The sequence below is a fragment of the Haplochromis burtoni genome, unplaced genomic scaffold (assembly GCF_018398535.1).
Source record: "Haplochromis burtoni strain Fernald_Lab_line unplaced genomic scaffold, NCSU_Asbu1 Contig_382, whole genome shotgun sequence".
Taxonomy (NCBI): Eukaryota; Metazoa; Chordata; class Actinopteri; order Cichliformes; family Cichlidae; genus Haplochromis; species Haplochromis burtoni.
Window position 1 is genome coordinate 381,193 of NW_024582743.1, and position 18,351 is coordinate 399,543.

Genomic DNA, 18,351 nt, shown 5'->3' on the forward strand with positions numbered 1-18,351 from the left:
TGTGTGTGTGTGTGTGTGTGTGTGTGTGTGTGTGTGTGTGTGTGTGTGTGTCTAATTCCTGTTGCATTGTGGGAGTCCATTATGTTGTCGCCTGGTGAATGGCTCCCATTGACTTGGCCTTGACATTATAAGCTGCTGGCTAATCTCTTCACTCCATATATTTGTAAAACTCAATCTCGCCGTTGCTTTTCTCAGATTTGTCTTGTTTTCTTCCACTCGCCTAAAGTGGCTGATTGAAATGTCTAAGTCCCCCTTTAGATTTGTAAAATCTCTAAGAGATAAGCCTTGCATGGTTTTCTTATTGTCAGCAAATCCCAGCAAAACCACATAAAACAATAATGAGTATGTCCTGGGTTTAAATTTGGTGCTATGGCTTTTTTTAAGGCCTCATAACTTCATAATCACCAAAGATGGAAGATTCAATTTTCAGTGCTGGGAAACACACTTTGGCTCTGTTTAAAAACTGAAACCAAATCAATTTTACATTCAAAGTGTCACAATTTACAAGCAAAAATATTGCCTTCCATAGCCATCTTTTCAGCATCAATGTACTGCGATATGTTGTAGTATCAACAGCAAAAATCCCCTAATCTATTCTCTATGAAGAATAAGAGGAACATAAACAGGTATTGGCAACCCAGATTGTTGTTTTCACTTTGGTAGATGGTTTGTTTAAAATGTGTATTCCTAAACAAGTATGCGAGTGAGTGATGGCAGTGGCTTGGTGAAATCGGTCCCAAATAAGGCCTTGCACCAAAAACCTCCTTGTGATTGCTTTTGTTAGCAGATTTCTGCAGTTGCCTGTAGTTTGGATGGAAGTTGCCAGCTTGTCAGCAAAAACTTGCCATCTACTCTCCAAGCATAAAACTGTAAAGTTATAGTTGCCCCTTTTAAAATGTGTTGGCTGCAGTAAGACATTTTGACCAGTTTCCCCTTGTGACTGGCAGCAACCTCCTGCAACCACTCACCAACCAATCAGGGATTACAAACTTTTCCCTAGCAACCGATGGTTGCTGGGGTATGCTGCAGACCGCTGCAGGGCTTTGAGTTGGAACTTTGCTAGTCAAACTCTGTTGTTACTGTTGTTTTGCATTAGTATTTTTTGCATTAATTCGGTCTCTGTTAGTATTTTGTGTTTTTTAAACAGTAATTTCAAACATCTGAACGATACATTTTACTCCCTCGTTCTCCAGTGTCACCATGGGTTTGCCCCTCAACCCTCCAGCAGATTCGGCCCGTTCAGCCCGTCACGCCCTCTCTCTTATTGCCACCGCCCGGCCGCCTGCCTTCATCACCACCATTGCAAAAGAGGTGTGTTTTCAGACTTCTTTACCAGCTGCTGAAACCAAAGCCATCTTATTAGGTACTCACCAACTGTTTTCCCTCTCCAGCTCTTATAAATATAAGTGTTATATCTTTTCAGGTTCATCGGCACAACGCTGCTCAGGCGAACTCTCAGTCACAGCAGAACATTCACACGACCACTCTGGCCAGAGCCAAAACAGAGATCCTGCGAGTGATCGACATCCTGATTGAGAAGATGCCTGGAGACGTCGTGGATCTTCTGGTTGAAGTAATTCGAACTATATTTGAGATCGATGAAAGATAACATTCTCAAAAATCCCAGCCAAGGACACAAGCATAATATAATTCAATTAAGTATTTGACTTTACCAAAATAAAAAAGGAGCTCTTTTTACCCTTAGACAACTATTGTTATTAATGACGCCAGTGAAAGCTAGCATCATCCAAAACAGAAAAGACCTGAAAGTGCTGAATCAGAAGCTGCTGGCTAGTCAACCCCATGACTCAGGGTTGGATTTATAAACCAAACTAAAGGAGAGTCAGAGAAGATGATCTGTTCAGACCCTGGCAATAAAAAGTGTTTAATACATGGAAACAAGCTACATAGGTTAACTTCAACTACAATAAAAACTGTTCTCCTGATCCTTAGGTGATGGATATCATCATGTACTGTATTGAAGGTTCTCTGGTGAAGAAGAAAGGACTGCAGGAATGTTTCCCTGCTATTTGCAAGTAAGTTTGTCATCAGGTTCAACCCCAAGTAATATCTTCAAACTGGGAGGGGCTGGGAAAGGCGAGCTGGGCCCTGACTGCTGTGTCTGTGACCGTTTACATTACATTAAGGTGTGTCAGTCTCAGTGTGCTATTAGTGTTTCCATTTGTTTGTTTACATAAAAATTAACCTTGAGGTGGGGGTGGGGGTGAGCCCCCAGAATTGGACAAGAGGAAGAAAATGGATGAATGAAATCTTCCTTCATCGCTAAACATCTTCCCTTATACAGTGTTAAATGTTCATGTGTGTTTGCTGTCCACCTTTTTAGGTTCTACATGGTTGGTTACTGCGACCGCAGTCACCGCATCGCTGTCGGAGCTCGCCAAGGTTCAGTGGCCCTCTACGATGTCCGTACAGGGAAATGTCAGGTACATCGAAAAACCTAAACTGATCAGCTCAACAGCTGTTTGATTACACCAGATGAAGTTGGTTTTTACTCTGGACCCCAGCTTTACACATCCTTTCTTCCACCGCCTCCTTCACACAGATCATCTTCTTTTTCATTCATTTTCCCACTCTCATCCATCCATCCCACTTTGTATTAATCCACCCCTGCATGTAGCCTTCACGGCCCAAGGCGTTCAACAGATTTCCAACCATAATTATGACTGCACGTGGAAAACCAGCTCTCTCCACAGATAGGTCTTTAGTACAGAGTGCAGGAGGCAAAGAGAGATTTCATCAATGATTAGAAAACCAAAAGGTTAATGTCTGGTATACAAAGTCCTTGAAGCAGGGGAAGGCGAGAAGGTAACCAAAACTCAGATATATTAACTCAACTCTAAGACATCTCAAAACTTAAGCACCATCATGTTTTCATCCTTTTATAATTAGAAAACACATGTGAGCAGGTAAACTGAGTGTTCAGTTTTTGTCTTTGGCTTTTGCACGCACTGATGTCATTATTTGGCCATATTTAATCCATCTGAAACAGCAGATATGACAGAAAATTAAGCATAATAGATGCCTTTAATCTCTGTTTGCTCATTATGTTGGAAAGTTTCCATCTGTTTGCAAACAGGATGCTTTAGCTCAAACTGGAGGAAATGAGGAGGAGCAGAAACAGTAGGTTTAAATGAGAGAGGAGGAGATAAGGAGGAGAGGAGTTTCATTTTTTCACCCCTCAGTAATTGATTAATGATGAAGCAATGACTCTCTTAATCATGTTTGTGTCTCGCGCGTGTGTGTGAGCTGCTGGTCTCCATGTTTGTGTGTATTTCTTGTATGAGCGGGTGTGTGTTGATAATTTGCTGTGTATTGATTTGCAGTAACCTGAGCAGTCTACTCTGGTGGAGGGGGTCATTTATATCTGATAACAGCACGGGCCTTTTCACCCAACATCTCGTTTGATTGTGTGTGTGTGTGTGTGTGTGTGTGTGTGTGTGTGTGTGTGTGTGTGTGTGTGTGTGTGTGTGTGCGTGTGTGTGTGTCTGTGTGTGTGTGTGTGAGTGAGACTGATAGATAATGGCTTTGTAGGAAGTGTGTTATTTGCAGTAATTAACTTTTAATAGATAATGGCTTTGTAGGAAGTGTGTCTCTCTCTGCTGGAACCATTACAGGTGTTTTATTTCAGGTGCAACATAAAGCTATTATCTTTATTAACACACTTACAGAAATGGGTAATTAATTCAGCCAGAAAAGAAGAATGTTTAAAGCTCACTATTTCTTAAATGGTCTTCCCACAGCTGTAATTAAAACCTGTACAGCAAGGCTTCTAGCTGCAGCAATGTTCCAGGCACCTAATATTAGTCGATTAAACAGTAGAGGAGTCTAAAAGTGAGCAAACACTAAGAAAACGGTTAAAATTAAGTGCAGGCTAATGGATGAGGTTAAACATTGGCCAGACAAATACTTTTGCTGTATTTAGGAGTCTTTTAAAAACCAGAATTAGCGTTTATAAATAACCAGCTCTTGAGTGTAACCAGTGGTTTGCACTTTGTTGTAGACCCTCTTTATTTACATACTTGAGAACTTCCCATGATTCAGTAGCTTGGGAAGCCACCTTCTCTCTATGACTTCAGTCTCTCACATCATGGGGGAAGGATTTTGACCAACTTATCTTTACAACATTGCTTCAGTGCATTTAGGTTTGCAGTCATTGGTTTATGCACAATCCTAAGTAGAATATTTTGGTCTGTGGGGGAGTTCATGGATGACTCAATGACCGTAAGATTACCCTTGTCCTGTAGCTGCAAAGCAAGCCCAAATCAGCACCCCTCCACCACCACCACGGATGGCTATAGCTCAGGCAGTAGAGCAGGTCATCTACTGATCGGAAGGTTGGTGGTTTGATTCCTTGCTTCCCCTAGTCTGCATGCTAAATATCCTTGGGCAAGATATTAACCCCAAATTGCTCTCTGATGTATCCATCGGAGTATGAATGTGCGTGTTAGTTAGAAAGCACTAAGAAAATGTTCTTGTGCGAATGGGTGTGAATGTGTGAATGCACATTGCTTTGAGTGCTCAGAAGAGTAGAAAAGCGCTATATAAGAACCAGTCCATTTACCACCACCACCGCTGATACGTTGTTTGGTTTTCTCCAAACGTGGTGGTGCTGCGCATTATGCTTGAACATGGTAAATGGCCTGTATTTGTATAGCGCTTTTACTTAGTCCCTAAGGACCCCAAAGCGCTTTACACATTCAGTCATCCATCCATTCACACACACATTCACACACTGGCGATGCCAAGCTACCAGTCAGGCACACTGACAGAGGCGAGGCTGCCGGACACTGGCGCCACCGGGCCCTCTGACCACCACCAGTAGGCAACGGCTGAAGTGTCTTGCCCAAGGACACAACGACCGAGACTGTTGGAGCCGGGGCTCGAACTGGCAACCTTCCGATTACAAGACGAACTGCCACGATCGCCCCTCTTCTTCAACATCACCACTTTGGTTTCGTCTGTCTAAGGGACATTGTTCCAGAAGTCATGTGGTTTGTTCAGATGCAAGTACAACAATGATTTTTTTTGAGGAAAAAAATCATTTAATTTGCAGTGCAGCGTGTCACTTACATCACCGAGCAGAGAAAACCTCTTTCACTTCTGAGGAAAAATATTTTTTTGTTGCAACTCTTTGACTGCAGAATAATACAAAACCGAAGTTTTCTGAACTACACTTTAGATTGTTTCACCAGACTCAGTTTAGAAAATCATGCACTCATAATAGTCAGCTTGCCAATGTCCATCCATCCATTCTCTTCCTCTTATCCTTATCAGGGTTGCAGGGGGGCTGTTCCAAGTTACACAAGTAAATTGCTGTGTACTCAAAAGGGGAATTCGGAAACGGTGTGTTGCATCACCTCTAAGAATGTCAGCTGTCAGTTTGTGTTCATGACAACTTAAAATAATCATCACAATAGGGGCCAGCTTTGTCCTCCATGGGGCTAAATTATTATTTATTTATTTTTTTTTAATTTTACAAATTTAACGCAGCAGCAGAAAGTTGTCAGATCTCTTTAGAGACTTCTGAATAAACGGCATCTCCTTGGAAAAATGGGAACATCTCGATTTCCAAGAATTTCAGAGGAGCTAAATTGTTTGACTTGTTTTAGTGTATTTAAAACAAAGTGAGAAGGAGGAGAGAAAGGAGAGACGACCTCTTTGAAATAGTGGAGGAGGCGAAAAATGGGGACCAGAAGAAAAGCAAAGACGGAGAGTAGAAGGAGATGAGAGGCAGTTTTTGTTCATAATCAATCTTTGCATGTGTGTGTGTGCAAGCGGGTGTGTGTGTGTGTCCAACCGTAGCTAGCTAGTCCCCGCATGACCATCTGCCACGGCTTTGATCAGCCTCCGTGAACAGCCCTTTGTCAGCAGCGTGTGTGTGTGTGTGTCTCCAGCTGCTTGCTTCTTTAACAGACTCTACTCAGTCTACTAATTGAACACAAAGAAACAATCTGAGTGATTTCGTACCTCTTTTTGCATCTGTTTCTCTCTAACAGCTGAAACCTGCAGATGAAGGTGGCAGCGTAGCCAAAATTAACCTGAAGAATCGTCTCCCGCAATGCATGACATGATGAATTAATGTAAACTGTGTCCCTATTCTGGTGGTAATTGGGCTACTGTGATACCTACACCACGTTCAGCTGCTATTTGCTGTGTAAAACACTCTATGAGGAATATGTTTTTAACTGCAGATGTTCCTGGAAACTAAATGCTAAAGTTATAAATGAGGGGAAAAATGAGTCTAAAAAGTAAGAAGACGTACTCTGGTCATATAAATAGTGTCTGTGTATTTAAGTGCTATTTGAAAGTATTAATCTAGTTCTTTGATAACCATATTGCATTTTAAATGGACGATGATTTGGGTAGAAGCCTCAGTTAGATGTCAGTTTAATCCCACAGCCAATAAACAGCCACTCCTCTTATAATTCAAAGTACTGTTTCTACCTTTAAATTGTTACGATGTTCAACTTTAGTTAAAAATTTGAAAGATTTTAATTTCTGGTGTCAACTAGCGAGAGCAGTAACAGCTTCTAGTCCACCAGTCGCACGCACCCTTGTTTTTCTAGCTGTACTTATTGTTGACAGGAGGAAGTTGGTTTTATTCCTGTAGCTGTCTTGGTCCTGGGTTGTTTTTTTGTGTTGAGTTTTTTGTCCACACATAACAACTTCTCACTATTATAATTCCCATCTGATGATAACATACGGGGTACTGCCTGTCCAAAACCCCCCAAAAAACCCTCTCCTATTGGTTAACGTAATAGTTGTTCAGCAAGGGGGCGGGATTTACAAGCTGTCAGTCTTCGTCAGAGAAGATGGAATAATAAAATGGGGTGAAGCACCCATGTGATGCACACGCGCACATACACACACAGACACACACAGCGGAGCCCCAGGCGTCAGGTGTATTGGAGTACAGAGTGCTGTAAATGGTTTCAGTGTGCTTCACTGCGCTCTGATAGGTTGATTGATTTGGTAGGCAGTCCACTGTGAGACACGCACGCACGCACACACACACACGCACGCACACAGAGATCATAATATATATGGAAGCATCAATGTTTAATCCATGTTATACAGTTTGTTTTCTACATTATTTTTTATTTCACCTTCTCTGCGTGAGGATCTGAGGAAGACAAAATAATATTTAAATGAAGTGATTAAAACTAACAGTGACTGTGAACCAAAGCGTGATGATCGCTGCTATGAGCAAGAAGGAAGGATGTCAGGCAGAGGAGCTAGTTCATGCATCCACAGTGAGGAAAAACAAAGATACCTCCTCAGTTTCTGACTTTTAGAGGGCATCTGAACAAAATGGCAGCTGCACATCAAATGAAACTGTCCCCACATAGCAATGTCAGAATCCTCTGTTTATTGTCAGGAACTCAAAAATTGTCTAAAAAAAACCAAACAAGAAAAACACCTGAATATAAGTAACTAGCTCTCATGTGTGTCTAAACCTAAATTTGTTCTGTTTTCTAAGCACAAGAGCTGGGAGACTGTGTAGTTGACTGATGAAGCCGATGGAGAAGAGCCCAAAACTCCAGTTCCTCTAATGCCCACCTGAAGCTCCAGACTTTAATTTTGAAATGTCCAACTTTACAGCAGAAATTAACAAAAAACTGCACGAGGGGTAGAATTTGTCTGCTAGACTTTACATCTGCAAATTTGAATCACTGAATTAGATATTTTGGAGCATTTTACCATTCTACTACATTCCCAGGTTGTCTTCTCTTGTTTTCATTGTGTGTTCTCCCATTGCCTCACATTATCAGCTAGGGCTGTGCGATATGATCAAAATCTCATACCCCGATATAAGACATCGTCCCGACAACAATATATATCACGAAACTTTTACATTTTCTGTACATTCTGTGAATCTCAGGCAATCATCTTGACTCATCTTCACTGGCCATGCTGGTATTCTCTGTGCCTGCATCCACGTGGTGACTGTAAGCACCATTTATAGTTCATGTTTTTATTTGAGGTAATTTGTTTGATGCATATTCTGAAATTTGATATTTGAGAATAATGTATTTTGTTATCATTTCAGTTTATTTTGAAAAACCTTAACAGGATCTTTAGCTTTATAGTAAAAGGTTTATGTGGAAAATAAACAAGCGGACGTGGAGCCGCACGCTGGATTTATCGTCGTTGTTGCTAACGACAACGCATAAAAACAGTCGGTAGTCCGTCTGTAGTGTGGTTATTTAAACATAAGAGAAAGAGAGAACTTTAAGAAATTAATATAATCACTACAGTGACCATCAAAATGATGAAAATATTGCCATTAACAGTTTATTTTGCAACACCACGAAACAAACGATAGCGTAAAATGAAACGATAGATGTTTTTATATCGTCATCCGATATATATCGTTATATCGAACAGCCCTAGTTATGATATAATAATATCTATAGATATATAGATATCTAGATATCTATAGATATCTAGATATCTATATATCTAGATATATCTATAGATCTAGATATATCTAGATATCTAGATATCTAGATATCTAGATAGAGATATAGATAGATAGATATGATAGATATATAGATAGATATATAGATATAGAGATATAGATATATATAGATAGAGATATAGATATAGTATAGATAGATAGTAGATATATAGAGATAATAGATATAGATATAGATATAGAGATAATAGAGATATAGAGAGATAGAGAATAGAGATATAGAGAGAGAGATAGAGATATAGATATAGAGATATAGAGATATAAGAGATATAAAGATATATATATAGAGATATATATAGATATAGATATATATAGATATATAGATATATATATATAGATATAGATATATAGATATAGATATAGATATATAGATATAGATATAGATAGATATATAAGATATAGATATATAGATATATAGATAATAGATATATAGATATCTAGATATATAGAGATATAGAGATATATCTAGAGATATCTAGAGATATAGATATATATTAGATATAGATATATCATTGAAAGATATCTAGATATATCTAGATATAGATATATTGTTATATCGAACATCTCTATTACCAGCAGTTTTAAAATCATGTATCACTTCTATGCTGATGACACTACGTCTCTTTTAAATCTCACGAATTGGATAAGTTGTTTTAAAATTTCAAATCAATGTCATTTTTATTTATATAGCACCAAATCACAACAGCAGTCACCTCAAGTCACTTTACATTGTAATGCCATTTTAAAATCTTGGTTCAGTCTTTTATGCCCTCACCGGGTGAGGCCCCCAACCTGCACTATGGAAATAATCCATTCATGTGGTCAGGTTCTCAGACAGGGGCTTTTTTGTGATTCCGCTGAAAACTAAAGATGATTGGGTCTTCCAGACCCCAAAACTTCCAAAACTATGGACATCTTACCACTATCTTTTCACAACCTTGACTCCATGGTTGTCCTGTTCTTTGACCTCATCCTTGTCTGAACAGATTCATTTTAAACCCCCAGTTTAAAATAAATCTGCTGAGACAAGCAATTGCGGTAGTGTCTGTGTTTTGTGTTTTCCTGGGCATTTGGCTGTTTTTGTTTATTTACCTTTGTAAAAGCAGGTTGTGACTCTTCTTGGTCTCGAAAAGCACTTTTGAAGACATAGTTTACTTATTGGTTTTGGATTAACATGACTGTGGGCATTTTGACTTAGAGCAACTGGATGTAGTTGTCATATTTCCCTCTCAGTGGCTTCAGTATCCTTTAGTTAGGGCTGATGATTGTTTGCAGACAAACCGCATTTACTCTGTTTTTGATCATTTTCCCTTTAAGGTGAGTAGTGACAGGAAATGAGATTTGGGATCTCTCCTAAGAGATAGAAAAATGGAGGGGAAAAGTAGAGATGAAGACAGACACTGAATGGGGGGAAGAGAGGGATGAAGGAAATAAAAATAATTCTGCTTTTTTCCCAGACAACACTGCTGGAATCTAATAGGGTTTGCCCTTTAAAGGGGGAAAAAAAGGAGGGAGAGAACGAATTAGAAAGATGAGATTTTCATTTCATTGTGTTATTATTTTTTTTAAGCTTTAATCGCCACACACTGGTTATTATTTCAGAGTCTGGGTGCCTGAGGCGACGCGTCTTAATCTCATCTGGAGGTGAGAGTTTGTAATCCCAGTCGCAAGCAAAGGCAGGCGGGTGGGGGGGGGTGATTTCTTTTATTGCGTTACACACCCTGCATCTGGTGGGACAGTTTATTGTGTTACACGCAGCGGTATATTTTGTCCCCAGAGTTCTGGAGGCGAATGGCAGCATCTGTCGGACCAGAAGCTGCCACCCATCTGATGGAATTATCTCTGCCAAAGCGAACACGTGCTGTCGATGCAGAGTTTTTCTAAAATGCCTCAATGAAATTTCAACAAGGGCCAAAATTTGTTTTTCATTCAGGCTTCATCACGGAGCAGAGTTTATTGAACTGAACCTCCAGCCATCAGAAAGAGGAACTGTCTGGGAAATCGGGGCATGCTCTCATTTTAGCGGCTTTAAGTGATGATAGTGAGTGATGTGCTGCTGGCTGATAAAACTGTAAAGTGATACTGTAAAGTGGTATTTTGTTCTGGTCTGTTGTCAGTGTTATAAAACCCTCAATAAAAATGGCTTCCCATCATCACAGCAACAAACAGAGCAACAAGCTCTCATCAGAAGAGGGTTGGACATATCAGAACTGTGCTTTTTATAGATGGCTATTTAAAGTGTAAAGCAGACAAATGTGGGGAATCAAAACCACAAACGTATTAATAAATAAGTAATAAAAGAGGTCTTTCTTTACCTGTTTGGTTGATAGGTTGCCTGCCTAATTGATTGGCTGTTTAGCTACATGCCTGCCTACTTGTTTGGGTGGTTGCTTACGCACCTGGCTAGCTGGTTGACTGGTTACCCACCTTGTTGTTTGGTTGCATGGCTGCCTGGTTGACTGGTTGTTTCGTTGCTTGCCTGTTTGATTGCCTGGTTCCTGGTTTGGTTGCCTTCCTATTTGTTTTATTGAATTCAAGAATTATTGGCTTAGTTTAGTTATCCACCTGGTTGGTTGTATGCCTGGCTGGTTGCCCTCCTGGGTGGTTAGTTGATTGCCTACCTGTTTCTATTTTGGTTGGTTACCAGATGTATTGGTTGATTCGGATGCCTGTCTAATTGATTTGAGTGGTTTGTTTTTCTTAGATATTAATTCATAAAACATCACAAAGATTGAATAATTTTATTTTCTTCTGAATTTACATTTAAGTTTTCTTGTGTTTATTTACTTTACACTTTCCCCTAATTTATTTTTGTTTTAAATGTTTAACCAGTTGGTGGAAAATTAATCCCATAGCACAGTTTGAATTAGACCACCTCATTTGTCTTCCGAGTAAAGTACTTGTGGTAAATGTTAAAGAGTAAATATTTTTAACAGGCTGATTTCTGCATGTTGACACCATCAACACACAGTTTATGACTCCTGGAGTTTTAAATGAAGTTTGCATAAGTTTTTCATTTAACAGTTACTAGTAAAAAGAGAAACGAGCATTGATGCTCTGTTTTGTTTTCCATCTACGGCATGTTTTTTTATTCACTTTATTTTATTCTTCATTTGTTTTTAATGAGTTTGTTTTATCCCATATTGTTCCTCTGTAGAACATTCATGGTCACAAAGGTCCAATCACAGCGGTATCATTCGCCCCTGATGGCCGTTATCTGGCAACCTACTCCAGCGCTGACAGCCATATCTCCTTCTGGCAGGTAAGACTCACCCATACAGACACATACAAACTGTCTTAATGCAATCCTTCTGAAGTCGTTAACTATTTTGTGGTAAGACTGTATAGAGTCAGAGTTACAAAGGTGAGTTTGTTTCTGATGTAATAAACATGGACTTGGGTTTGTGGTTTGATATGAACTTCCAGTATATTTAAAGCAGATTTAAAGCTTTATGTGAAGGGCAACCTTTTTTGCACATTTCCACCCTTGTCTTTTTATTCAAGCAAAAAAACGTTACACAAAACTAAAGAAATAGATTAGATAAAATAGATAAAAGAAAGGATGTGGTTTATGCAGTGCAAGAAATTAGACTGACCCTTTGTGCAGCTTTTTGCGTTTAAAAAAGTTTATTCTATGAGACAAGAGAATAACTTATTTCTAAATTAATATTTATATTATAAATCGGGGGGAAAAACAATAGCTAAGGATTTCTTTAGTATATATACAGTGGAATAAATGCTGAGCCCTCCTTTAGACTCCTCCCTGCAGGTATCTTAAAGTTTACATGAAATCTGCCAAGTGTAAAGAGCTATCAGTTTATCAGCATGCAAACAGCTTCAGATTTCACTTCTTTTCAGACAAACCAGTGGTGGATTTGAACAAATTTAAAAAAAAAATACTGTCCAGTTGGCTGCTTTCAGTCATGACTGTTCTGTACAGTGGGTTAAAAACATAAAAAACTGAATTTAGATATTTTCATTTACATGTTTACTTTTAATTCCACTGTATCTACACAAACTAAAAAATTAACTTGAAAATAAAAGTCTTAACACATAAAGCATCTAAATAAACTATAACAAACTCAGATAACCGATCAAGCTCCTCTTATCTTCTTCCAGGAACCGTTATTTTGAGTGAAAGGTCTTTACGACCTCTGACACAGATGTCTCCACACACACACACACACACACACACACACACACACACACACACACACACACACACACATACACACACACATGGCATTACTGTAAGCATAAACCACTGTAAGCGCGCCGGCAAGACGGCTGCTGTGGTAATGAGCTGGCAGACGCTCTGTCGGGGCGTGTGTGTGTGTGTGTGAGGCAGTGTAGTCTTGGTTTCCACTCGCTGTGTATTTCCTACATAGACACACTCTGGGGTTAAACTCCAGGTTTTCCCTCTGAGACGTCTTCACAGGGTTCAGCAGAAACTGATGATCATCGGATGTTCAATAACTAATTTTTGTCAAAATGAGGGAGGAGATATCAGCTCTCAGTAGAAAGAGAAGGCAGTGTTTCCTACACAGACTTCACATGAGCGCATGAGTGGGACGTTCAGGTTTATTAATGGCTGTCTGAGAATGACACCATTCCCTTGCTTTTATTTTGAAAATTCAGGCAATACTGACCAGCTAGCCCAGCTCTTCCTGCCTTATGTTTTATCAGTTACCTGCTGCTCCATAAAATCGTTCTTTAAATTGTATTTAACCAGAAAGTGATGCTTGAATAATACGCAGAAAACCAAGACTATGACAAAAAAGGCTCACAGAAATAGTTATAAAGTGGGTTTTCATTTTCCAGAAATGAAACTGTGAGATCAAAAATCTCTTTTAAAAGAGTACCCATGGATGAAGGTAGACCAATCCAGTCTACTGTGGATGGCTTTGCAAACTGCAAAAGTTGTTAATCAGAAAAGTCATTAATGATTCCATCTCACCAATAGCTGCATTTGCACTTACGTTAAAAACAAAGATAGCTTACTACCCATTGGTTTTACTGATTTGGCCCATCTGAGATCAACTTGGGGTGGTATGTATGTTCCCCAGGAACTAAAATTAATTTAACATACCTGACCTGCTCCAATACTGAAAAAACATCCATACAGCCAAACTTCAAACCTCCCAGGCTGGCTGAGCAATAAACTGGTTAAAATCCTCCAGGTTGCTAGTGACCTGTTTAGTGTTTGGGAAGTGCAAGTATCATAGTGATTCTCCCTGTTTTAGTCCACCAACTTTACTTTATCCAAGAAACTTGAATTGAAAGCATCTTCTAGCTTCTAGTTTATAAAACTCTGCTTGTTTAGCACGTTGCTAAAAATGAAACTTAACCCTAAATTGGTCACCTATGAACACCTGGCAAATGTTAAAAGGCTTTGATTGATAGATAAGGTGAATGTGTGGCTTCATGTGTTGTTGGTCCTCCTCAGATGAACACCAGTCTGCTGGGCAGCATCGGAATGCTGAACTCTGCTCCTCAGCTTCGCTGCATCAAGACGTACCAGGTTCCTCCGGTCCAGCCGGCCTCCCCAGGCTCCCAGAACCACCTGAAGCTTGCCCGTCTCATCTGGACGTCCAACCGCAATGTCATCCTGATGGCCCATGATGGCAAGGAGCATCGCTTCATGGTCTAAATCCAAGCTGTATTTACTGCTGACAGACCTGGGCCTGGTAGGAGGTTTTTCCTTTGAAGCAGACTCTAGAAAGCTACACTCTGGATTTATTTGGTGGTAATTTTGGTATTTGCAGTTCAGATGATATTTTAGTGGCCAAGTCTTAGAGTTAAGAGATTCGAAGTATGATCAAAACTAATAGTTGAGGTCAAAATCTGAAGGAATGATAAAAGCCCAGCTCAGGCCCAGGTTTGGACCAGATTCATGTTCTCATTTTATCTCCTGCAGTAATCATTGTAAGGAAAGTGACTGTGTGATATCTTTATAGGCCGTGATAGAAGCCTTGTTTACATGATTTGCATTGATGTATTTTTAATCATTTACTTTGCCATTCCTATTTATTTGCCGTTGATGCTGGATGTCACAGACCCTCCAAACCTTTGCTGTTAATTTAAGTCTCTTTTTTTTTTTTTTTTTTTTTTTTCTTTTTATTTCAGTTCCAGTAATTGGATCACTTGATTAATAAATGTTTTCTATGTATGGGAGGTATTTACTTTGGTGATTAAACTTTGATTAAAATGTGTATTTTGGGGGGTAGAAAATGGTGAAAGGAATTAGTTTGACCTCTGGCCTTAGGTACGCTCCGACCTCTGTAAGACCAGTACCGGTACATGCATTTCACCTTTCAAGCTGCACAAATGTGCGTGTGCACATGTGTGAGTATTTTTGTGACACCTTGGAAGCTTTTGAAACCTCTCTGGCTTCACACAGAAGTGTTTGTGTGTGTGTGTGTGTGTGTCTGCACCCAAGTGTATTTTCACTGTTAAACACACATTCTCACTTCAGACTGCTCGTCCTGAAAGTCCCATTAAAGCTTTGGAGGTTGGAGGTGTAGCTGCTCTTACTGCAGATATGTAAAAGGAGACAAATTAATGCTATTTTGGTCACCTTTAAATTTAAATTAAGTTAGATACATCATCAGTGGTTACCAGTAATGGGGTTTTTTTTTAATGGGAAAGCTCAGTTTAGCTCCCAATGTTTGGTCATTTTTAAGAAAAAAAAAATCATATTTCTTGTGTTTGTTAATTTCACTTGTCGCATGAACGTTTACCCCTCGTTTTGTATGTCAACTGGTTCGTAGCTGGCTGATCCTCAGCCTTCAGCACCTTCATAAAGCAAAATATTCACTTTTTGGTCTAAAATATCTAATGAAATACTTCTATTTCCACCTCTTCATATTATTTTTTATTCTTCCAGTGAAATCATTCCTATCACTTCCACAAAGTTTCTCTGGACTTTGTTTCTCTTTTCAAAGGCTAAAAATTCTGGAGGTTAACATTTAAAACAAAAGTTTTTAAAAAACTCCTTTTTTCCCACTGGATTGTTTCTTTGCAGAGGACAACACTGTATATTTGGCAGTTGCACGTGAAATCGTCATCGTCCTCTTCTTGCAATTCACATCTGACTTTTGAAATATATCTATGACTATAAATGTGTCCATATTCAGCCAATATATCCTCAGAGCCATTGTGCAATGTATGTAGGCTGTTCATGTTGTACAGTGATCTGAGCATCTGTCCTGTTTTGTATGTATTGTGGCTAATGTGGCGAATTTCCACTTTTCCAGTTCACAATTTCCAGTCCATTTTCAAGCCTCTGCCAGCAGTTTTTTTTGTTTGTTTTGTTTTTTTTAAACCACTAATCACTTATTTTGGAAAATGTGTTTTTCCTATTGGTTAACAAGAAGGACCAAATTTATTTAGCATAAGTTAAAAGAGCCAAAATGGAAAAGTCGTCTTATGACACTAAAAATACATGATGCAGAGATACATTTATATTTAAAATGCTGCTATCATTCTAGATTTACCTTGTTTGCCCCAAGCCAAGTACAACTATCACCTCTTAGGAGGAAGATGATGAAATTTAACAATAGCAAACTAGCAGAAGTTGCACATTCTGCAGGGGGATAAACAAACTCTACAGTGTTGGTACATGATTACATCGATGTTAGGGGTGCTTAGAGATGCAACAAAGGACATTTCCAACGGCAAAATTTTACCATCAGGTTTTTGAGCTCTGTTCTTTGTGGTTGATGACACATTTTTGCACATTATTACTTAAAATTTTTTTTAACTGTTTTAGTACTCAGAATTCACTTTCTGAATAAAACTATCTATATATAAATATATATGCAAATATATTTATAGTGTTTTCTGTCAGTTGTACTGGGCTTAGATTTTTGTGACTCTTGCAAAATGCTCAAACTTGCATTGCTTCGGTTTTCTCCCCTCGTCATTCTCCTCCCTCCAGCTCCTGTCAGTTTCATTAGTGCAGTCAGAAAGCTTCTAACACCGATACACACCTGTAAACCCGGGCGTGTCAAAGCTTTTCACAAGTTCCTCCAGCATTTCGTCAGACGGCTTCTTTTTGAAAACACGCACACACAAACAGTCCACCAGGTCCTGACAGCTTTGAGATCTTAATCTTTCGTTTTCTCCAGCACACTTAACAGTTTGAAAAAATATGTTTTTGGCAGCCTCTCGAGGGAGGAAGGGTGAGGAAAAATGAAGGAGGCAGAGAGGAAGAGCTGAGGAGTAAATAACAAGTGAGGAAGATCTGGTCATCCAGCCAGAAAAAGAGGTTCTGCTGTGAAGGTAGTGAACCAAAATGGTTAGAACCTACTGGGGATTTTTCTTTTTTAAACACACGAGGTACATTTGCTGGAAATATCCAAACTGGAGATGGTAAAACTCATCTTTACCCAGCTGTTTACAACAAAGTGAAGCAGTCTTGTTACTTTAATATAGAAACTCTCCCATTTTCTGCTTATATTTTCTTCTTCTTGTACAGCCGAACACCTGCTTTCTTACTTGCAGTCTACACTAAACGAAATCTGTGTTTCTTACTCATTTTAGTTTGATTGTATTTATTGTTTACAGAGTGTTTAAGAGTGTGTGATGTATTGCATGTATGAGCTTAACGTGATGTAACAGAACAGGTTGATTCTACTGTGCATCCTATAAATCTGCTGTGTAAAACTGTGTTGTCATCATGTCCAATAAAGATGAAAATGTGACTGTGGTGGTCAAATGATGCATCTGTTTTATTCTCTACACTCTGATCTTTCTTTCCAAATGATCATGGCAACTTTTATTAACCAAAAGCTCCTGACATGTTATTAGGGAAAGACTTGATGATGGAGTCATCCATCTTTCACGTATACTTATCAGGGTCGGGGACTGGAGCCTACAGGTTTGCTTGCATTTCTGTTCATATTACCACACACCTCTGATTAAAACACCTTTAAAAATTACTATATTTTATATTTCTCTCTATTTGCTCCTTTGAAAAACTTGATTATTAACAAAAATTTCCACCAGAACCCGTCAGAATCACCAGATATACAGGACTGTACAAGTCTTGAAGTAGGCCTCATTTCTTTATATTTTGCTTTCAAGAAGCAATTTTTAAAGTGATCTTCAGCAATAATTCTCTTTCTGAATGTCTGGAGGCTTTTCTTTTGGACATTGCTATCATCTTCACTCATTTTCAGTTGAGTCCTTGTATTTGACCATTTTCAGAGAAATGTCTGTTTTTAGTTGTTTGTCCAGCCACTTATCACTGACCTATGAATCATATTCAAGTATAAAAAAGTTGTTCAACCGGAGGGATAAACCAATGTTGTGTCTAACAGACAACTTGGCAAATAATCAATTTCCAGTTGTACCTTTAGACACTTTGTTACTAGCAGCCTGTCAGTAAAACACATAATTTGTGCAAATGGTAACAGCTTGAGAAGCATAAAATTGTATTTTTGCACCATTAAGGTGATTCTCAAAAAGCTATTACCCAAAAACTTAACGTATCTGGACAAGTGAAGGATGAGAGGAATGGCAAAAAAACCCCTAAAAAATCTACCTGCAGCAAGTCATTGTTTGGAGCAACACTTCAGCCAGTGTTGTTGGGGATTTTATCAAAACCTGATGGAATTACAAATGTGGAAAAGTACTCTCAGACTTGTATGAACCGTGATAGCTAAGCATCTGATTGGCAACATCTTCATGTATCATCTTCATTTATCATTTGTCAAACACACTGTTAATGCCGTAAAAGGATAGACACCCCCCCAATGTTATCATGGATTGGTCTCCCCAGAGCCCAGATCTCACCACTATTGAAGAAGAATGGGATCATGTTGATCATCATCTACTAAAGGAATTAT

At 38.9% G+C, this 18,351-nt stretch overlaps 1 protein-coding gene across 3 annotated transcripts in view; it reads left to right on the forward strand.

The window, feature by feature from the left end:
* LOC102300574 (WD repeat-containing protein 7) overlaps positions 1-17,205 on the forward strand; it is a 104,751-nt gene extending 87,546 nt beyond the window's left edge. For all 3 annotated transcript variants that reach the window (XM_005944381.2, XM_005944384.2, XM_005944383.2), the window contains 6 exons: positions 1,194-1,311; positions 1,424-1,573; positions 1,954-2,036; positions 2,345-2,444; positions 11,658-11,762; positions 13,947-17,205. In XM_005944381.2, coding sequence (XP_005944443.1) covers positions 1,194-1,311; positions 1,424-1,573; positions 1,954-2,036; positions 2,345-2,444; positions 11,658-11,762; positions 13,947-14,150 — 760 coding nt within the window. In that variant the 3' untranslated portion in view covers positions 14,151-17,205. The remainder of the gene's footprint in view (positions 1-1,193; positions 1,312-1,423; positions 1,574-1,953; positions 2,037-2,344; positions 2,445-11,657; positions 11,763-13,946) is intronic.
* The last annotated feature ends 1,146 nt before the right edge of the window (positions 17,206-18,351 follow it).